The 8094-nt window shown below is 38.1% G+C and overlaps 1 protein-coding gene across 1 annotated transcript; it reads right to left on the bottom strand.

The window, feature by feature from the left end:
• Window positions 1-7506: 7506 nt before the first annotated feature.
• Window positions 7507-8094, bottom strand: LOC118344867. The gene has a single exon (XM_035686594.1). It carries the CDS (start codon window positions 8092-8094, stop codon window positions 7507-7509), a length of 588 nt encoding a protein of 195 aa, XP_035542487.1.

Raw genomic sequence — 8094 nt, 5'->3', positions numbered from 1 at the left:
CGCTTGACGAGACGGGGGTGAGAACCGCACTAAAATCGCACGAGACGTAACCCCCTCCACTGCTTTGAAAGAGAAATTATTGTTAAGATTGAGATTACTGGTTGCTTTACTAGCTGGGAGAGCAATGGTCTGACTTAAGGTCACACTAGTTTCTTTCTGGCTTACCTCTTGACACCTCCCACATTTCAACTACAAAAGTTATACATGTTACTTATAAACCAGAACACAGAACAATTCCAAATAAAATTAAGAAAAAGTATTGACATAAGCCAAAACACACCATACGTGACTTCAAGTGAAATGACCAAAAACTTCCTACAATAAAACCTATGCTTCGCACGTTCCATCTCATTTCACCAATTTCAAATTATTTTTACTTCCTCTCTCCTCCCACGTCGCCCCCACCCCCAACCCCCACCACCCGTGTCGCCCAAGGCCTCTCCCCCCTTGCCCAAGGCCTCCCGCCCGTTGCCCATCCCCTCCCCCCACACAAACCACTCGCGTTGCCCATCCCCATCCCCATCCCCATCCCCACCCCCACCCCCGCGTCGTCCATTATCTCCCGCATCCCCCCATGTCGCCCATCTCTGTGGGATCTGAAAGGGGTAGTCATGGGGAGGCTATGGTGGAGCTGGTGGTGCCGTCAACTGTCAAGGTGGAGGCATGGTGGTCCGGTGGTGCAGATTTGGCCGTGAGGGAGAGAGGACCCGCGAGGGAGAGGGCATGTGAGGGAGAGAGGAAGGTTGGTGTGGGTTGGGGAAGGAGGGTATGGTCGAGGGTTGGAGGTTCGGCGTGCTTGTGGGTGGCGAAGCACGGCTGTAGGTGGAGGAATGTGAGCCACAACGTGGGGAAACTGTGTAGAGAGAGGGCGTGCGTGCGGAGGAGCTATGGGCCTCGAGTTGGGGGAGGAGGAAGGGCTCGGTGGTGGTGGTCGGTGGTTGTGATGGGAGGCCCAATTGTTGGCGGCAGCGGTGGATTTGGACTGCAACAGGGACAAGGGTGAGAAGAGAGAAATGGGAATGAGATGGGGAGGGATTGCGAGGACGGGTTTTAAGAAGAAAGGAAAAAAAAAAAGACATGTAATGTGTGCTACGGATTAGCCGTGAAAATAATGTTATACGCAACAGTGGCTAATCCGTAGCAAAACTCTAAAAATAATGTTATGCAAAATGCATCACAAATGCTACAGTAACACATGCTTATACCCACAAGAGCACAAAAATATTCAACAAAATCTGCCAAAGTATGAACACGATTTGAAGAATAATAATCTATTAGTAACAACACTGAGTGAGAAATACAGGAAAAGAAAACTCTTAAATCAGGACTTTTATCAACCATTATACCAACAAATGCACAAAAATAACACATAAACCCAACACGATTTGAAGAATAAAATACTTCAAACAAATCTGAGAGAAATATAGTAAAGGAAAACTCTTAAATCATAACAATAAGGAATCATAAACAGACTATATAATAGTATTAATATTAGATTATTGGTATAGTTATAAGTTATATATCAGTATTAGTTATAAATTTTTAGTGATTTAGTATTAACATATTATGTAATAATTTATAAATTATAATAAGAAATTATTTCATATATGAATATATATAATTATATATAAAAATTTCACGTAAAAATTTATAATTATACATTATATATAAAACTTATATATATTAATATTTAATATGTATATATATATATAATATTTTGTATAAAACTTATATATAGAAAAATTTTATTTTTTTTAATCAACCGGTCCGGTCCGGTCCAAAAAATCTTGGAACCGGCCGGTTTTTACATTTTAAAAATCGGTTTCGGACCAGACCGGTTTAAAACCGGTAAAACCGGTCCGGTTTGGTCCGGTTCGGACCGATTTTCCGGTTTGAGTTTACACCCCTAAGAGTGAGAGGGGAGAGAGAAGAGAGAGAGGATTAGGATGAAGAAAATGGAGGGGAGATATTATAAAACCTTATATCTAAATGACGTTATTTGGTGTATAGGTTTTATATCTAAATGACGTTATTTGGTGTATCAAACTAAACGGAGACATTTCACAAAGGCTAGTTTGGATTCAAAGATGAGATGAGATAGTTTGAAATGAAAAATGAAAGTTGAAAAAAATATTATTAGAATATTAGTTTTTAATATTATTATTATTTTGGGATTTGAAAAATTTGAATTGAAATTTGAAAATATTAAATTGTTTATTATATTTTTTAATACTATGTTTTTTTGCTATACGTTACATGTAAAAAGATACCGTTTAAATCACTTAAGTGAAACGACGTCATTTTTCCTAAGATATATAAAAATATATATATATATATATTTATATATGTTATATCGGCCAGTTCGGCGATCTGAACTTGGTTCAGATTGGGACCGAAACGGCCAATGTCGGTTTCTTGTATTTTACATCACCATCAAACCAGTTCTCCACCGGGTCCAGTTGGTTCCTCACTCCAGCAACCGGTCCCGTTGGTTTATGTACACTCTTATGGGCTAATCAGCCTGCTCGTCCAGACGAGCAGGACCACCCGCTTGCAAATATATAGCAAGGCCTGGTAGTGGAGACAAAAATAGGCTCCCTACTCAGATAGGTGCAAGAGCCAGAGGTCCTGCAATTTGCCTATATATATATATATATAGGGTGAATATAAACCCTAGTGAGCATGTAGTATAAATGCATCAAAGTAGAGGCTGGCATGGGGTACATCTTGGGTTTTTTTTTTTTTCCTCGTCTTTTTAAACAAACTATATATTAATAATGTTAAAAATAAGAGTTAGATGAAAAAGTTGAAAATTTAAAAATTTAAAATTGAAAAATATTAGTATTTGAATGGTGTTTGAATATTACGATGCGTTACAATTAAGTTGTAACTAATTAAACGGCCACTACCTCGATCTTAATTACTATCCTTTCAATTAATTTTGAAGAATTTTTTACGGAAAAATAACTGAAATTTTCACTTGAATGATTTGTTTGGTCAAGCATAAAAAGATGGGGGGATCGAAATTCACTGTCCTTAGCAGCTTGCTATTTTTATGTTTTAGTTTGGCTATAGTGACTGCTATTTTTGCTTTGCCCTTGTTCATAATATTATAAGCTGTGGCCTCCACAGTCTGGGTTGGGTACTAGAATCCACACAAGCAAACAGTTTTGTAGATATGGAAGAACACTACAAATGAAAAGAGAACGATAAAATAATAGAAAATAATTAAGACCTTGCTTATTGTAATCCATCTAGAGTCAACCTGATCTGCAATTTGCAATTTGCTCATGAAAAGACCTTGCTTATATATTGTTGCATTTTCAGAGCTGATTGTTGCATTTTCAAGGGAGGGGCCAAAGAAGGAGTATGTTCAACATACATAAGTTGATGGACAAAGTTGCTCAATGTTGCATTTTGATCATTGTAAATTTATGTTTTAGTTTAATTAGTTGTGTTGTATTATTATTTCTTTTGTTCTTTGTAAGTTTATATTTTAGTTAATTAGTTGTGATGTATTATTATTTATTTTATTTTTTGTAAATATATGTTTTGCATTGTGATGTAACAACAATATTATTTATTTTACATTTTTATCTATTTTGTTTGAAAATTTATTTTTTTTATAAAAATCTTTTAAAAAGTGTTTAAATTATTTTTTAAAAAAAATCTGGGCAATTTAAAAAACAAGTGCTATAAAAACATTTTTTTAAGTTTTAAAGTGTTTTTTAAAAAATTTAAGAATTAAAATTGGATTTATCCGGTTATAACCCGGATTAAATCCGGTTATATATCCGCCCGGAGGGCGGATAACTACCCGGATTTTAACATCCGGATCAAGTTATGGCCGGATATCCGGATTCGGATCCGGTCGAACATCCCTATTAGCAGGGGCAAGTAGAGATGGAGCTTAATCAATCTTCCAAGTGGTGGGGGAAGATGAGGGAATGGATTCTCTGTATTGATATATATTTGTTTGTTTTGATCTTCCAGTATTGGTGTCACATAGCTCATGATTTTGTGTTTTAACTCGTCAAGGAGCCCGATTGTGCTTATCCAACCCTCGATGCTACGTAATTTAGTCTGTATGATTTGCGACCACTTAGACATGATCTCCCCCAACTCGTTAGATGCCTCCCACTACATGTACACCTGTCGCATCACAGTTAAGTTCATCAGTTTCTAATTAAAATAATTCTACTCATAAATTACATCTAAAGTTATCAATTAAGTCCATTATATAATATTCTTACAGTACCCCTATATATAATTGACTACCCTGCGTGCAATATCTTTTATTTAATAATAACCAAAGGTAGAGGCTTTATTGCTAGCTAAAATGATTAAAACTCAAATCAAATCTACAAGATTAATTTTGATGTGACATTTTTTAAATGAGTTTCCAATCTAGTAATTTGGAGGAAGATTTTGTTTATTCAAGTACAAGATTTTCCTCAAAGAATTTTTTTTTTGAATCATTCATCAACTTTCATTCACTGTAAAATATTACAAAGTTTATCCTTTACAATATACTGTTTTATAGAGTTTGGTACATCTTTCATCCAGAAATGTTCCTCATCATTCAAGAGAGCTATTCTTGCCAAATTATGAGCCACTTCATTGCTTTCCCTATGACTGAAAACCATCTTCCAATTGTTGTGCAGACTCCTCAGTTGCTTAATATCTTCAACAATCTGACCCCATCTAGAGTCCTCTTCATCTGACATCACAGCCTCAATCAATTCCTTTGAATCTCCTTCGAAAACCACATCCACTACTCCAATCTCCAAACAGAATCCCATGGCTCTCCACAGGGCCATCCCCTCTACCACATAGGAATTTTGGGCATCCCTTTTTGAAGAACACATAGCAGCCACTACCTCCCCCTGCCTATCTCTGATTACGACGCCCATTCCCATCTTTGAGCAACTCTGGTCAAGAGCCCCATCGAAATTAACTTTGAAAGCTACACCAACAGGAATCTCCAATGGCATTTTTCTCTTTCCCCTCCCTCCCCCTTATTCAACCCCCTTTTTTCCTCATTTGCTGAATAAAAAGCCTCCAACCCTGTAACTGCCATCTGTACTACATTACCAGGCCTCCAAAACTTCTTCTCAGATACATATTTGTTTCTTCTATACCATATACCCCTCATTATTACAGCCACCATTTCAAGGATTTTCTGATCCCTACCTCTGCACTAGTCCAACCATTTTTGTACAAAATCACACTCACCAGTAGGCCACTTACTAATAGGACTCATTGTATCCCCCCATACATCTACTGTTGCAGGGCAAGACCACATTACATGAGATATTGTTTCTTCATTCAAATTGCATATTGGGCACAAAGGATCCTCTCCAATCTTTTTCTTCCACAGATTTTTCCTTGTGGGTAACAAATCACTAACAGCTCTCCACACAAACATCTTTGTAGTAGTTGGTACATTCATGCACCAAATTCTTGATCATATCTCATCTTTATTCTCGAGATTAGAAGGTTCACCACCTATTTGCAATAACCTTTGCTGGACCATGTGGTATGCACTCCTCATCGAGTACTTCCCATTCTTTGTTTGACCCCACACAAGTTTATTTGCTATGCCCCTTTGACTGACATGGATTGATCTCACAATCTCCGCTTCCTCCTTTGACAACACAACATTTACCAAATCCACCTTCCAACACCTTTTTTCCTCATCTATTAATTCACAAACTTTTGCCTCAGCTTGCAACATCATTTTAGGAGACTGTACACAATGGGTAGTTTTAGTAGGCCACCATTTTTGTCCCCAAATCTTGATATCCTTGCCATTACCCACCCTTCATATAGCCCATTCCCTTACCACCTCCATTGCTTCCCCTACACTTCTCCAGATTAGAGAAGGGGATTTGCCAAGAGTTGCCTCCAAGACCTTTGAGTGCTTATAATATTTTTCCTTGTAAACTTTAGCAACTAAGGATTGAGGATCTTTTAGTATTCTCCACCCCTGTTTTGCAAGCATTGCCATATTAAAACTTGTCAAAGATCTGAATCACATTCCTCCCTTCATTTTTTGTCTTCCCATTTCACTCAATTTTCTCCAATGAATACCTTTCTCATTCTGACCTTGGCTCCACCAAAATATCGAGAAAATGCCTTCAATCTCAGTGCACAATCTTTTGGGCAGTAGGAAAACACCCATTGTATAGGTTGGTATAGCTTGCAATACAGTTTTAATCATCACCTCCTTCCCAGTTTTCGAGAGGAAACTGGTCTTCCAATTTTGTACCTTCATCCATATTCTTTCCTTTATGCTTCGAAAAGCATTATATTTTGATCTTCCCACAAAGGCAGGTAGGCCTAAATATCTTTCATAGCTATCACACATCACTGCACCAGCTTCATGATTGACTCTCCTTCTTACTTCACTTTTTGTATTTTTGCTAGACATTATAGAAGTTTTTTCCTTATTAAGTGCTTGGCCAGAAACAGCTTCAAAGAGTTTTAAAATTTCATAAACTCTCCTCCACTCATCTACTTTTGACCTGCAAAAAAGCACACAATCATCAGCAAAAAGTAGGTGATTCACCCTCAATCCTCCTCTACAAACAGCACTTCCCCTTATGTCTCCCTGTCTCTCAGCTGTATGAAGCATTTGGCTAAAACCTTCTACACATATGATGAAAAGGTAAGGGGACAGGGGGTCCCCTTGCCTTATTCCTCTAATTGGCCTTATAGATCTCCCAACCTTTCCATTTACAAGAATAGAGAAGCTGACAGTTTTCACACTTTTCATAAGTAATCCTATTATTTTGTCCCCAAACTCCAGTTTTAACAGCATTGCCCTTAGGAAAGGCCACTCAACTCTGAAATGTCCAATTTGACTACCATACTCCCTTCACCTCCCCTCTGCATCACCCTCATTGAATGTAGCATTTCATATGGCAACATTATATTATCTGTTATTAACCTCCTCGGTATAAATGCACTTTGGTTTTGGGAAATCACAGTAGGTAGGGCTTTCTTAATTCTATTTGCTAATACCTTTGCAATGAGCTTGTATAACACATTACAAAGGCTAATTGGCCTGAACTCTCTTACTGAGGTTGGATTTTTCACTTTGGGAATCAGTGCAATCAAGGTATGGTTTAACCCCATGCTAATCTCTCCCCCATTCAAAACATCTAACACTGCTTTACAAGTCTTATTTTTCACTGTTTCCCAATGGTTTTGGTAAAACCCAGCCCCAAAACCATCAATCCCGGAGGACTTCATGGGAGACATCTGACTTAAAGCCAACTCCACTTCTCCCATAGTGAACACTCTCTCTAAAACCCCTTTCATACCTTCATCAATTTTGGGTCTAGTATGCTGCACACTGTTCACAATATCATCAGAGGAAGGATTCGAAGATGTATAAATTTTCCTGAAATATTCCCAGAAAGCACATTCTACTTCACTCTCAGACTCCACCAACCTTCCTTCCTCATCCATGATGGATTTAATTGTATTTTTCTTTTTTCTTTAACTTGCACATGCATGGAAGAATTGAGTATTCTTATCTCCATAAGCTAGCCATTGTTTCTTTGCCCTCTGCTTCCATCTCAAATCCTCCTGTTCTAGCAAGAATCCCAACTCTTCTCTCAGCTTCTTTATTTCCCCCATTCTCTCGGGCTTTTCATCAGCTTCCAGTAAATTTAACCTCTCAATTTTTTCTTTTATGGCCCCCTCTCTAGCTCTTATTGAACCCCTATACCATCTGCTTAAAGCCCTTCTACATCCTGTTAGCAGATTTTGAATCTTTTTTAAAGGCTTCCTCTCAATATTATCTTTTCTACATTCATCCCTTACAATCTTGCTGCACTTCTCCTCCATACCCCAACTCATCTCATATTTAAAATTCCTTCTCTGTTGAAACCCCCCAACCTTCCCTCCCACAGATTGAAACAAAACCTTGTGGTCAGAGACTTGTATTCCCAGCACCTCTACCCTTCTCTCCAAGAACCTACCCATCCACCTCTGATTGGCCACCCCGTGATCAAGTCTCTCCTTACTGAAGGTATGGTCCTCATGCCCATTAGACCATGTGAATTTGTTCCCTATCCAACCCAT

The sequence above is a fragment of the Juglans regia genome, chromosome 16 (genome assembly GCF_001411555.2).
Source record: "Juglans regia cultivar Chandler chromosome 16, Walnut 2.0, whole genome shotgun sequence".
NCBI classification, from domain to species: Eukaryota; Viridiplantae; Streptophyta; class Magnoliopsida; order Fagales; family Juglandaceae; genus Juglans; species Juglans regia.
Note: the sequence above shows the minus strand (reverse complement) of the source record. Positions and strands in the feature narration are given on the sequence as shown.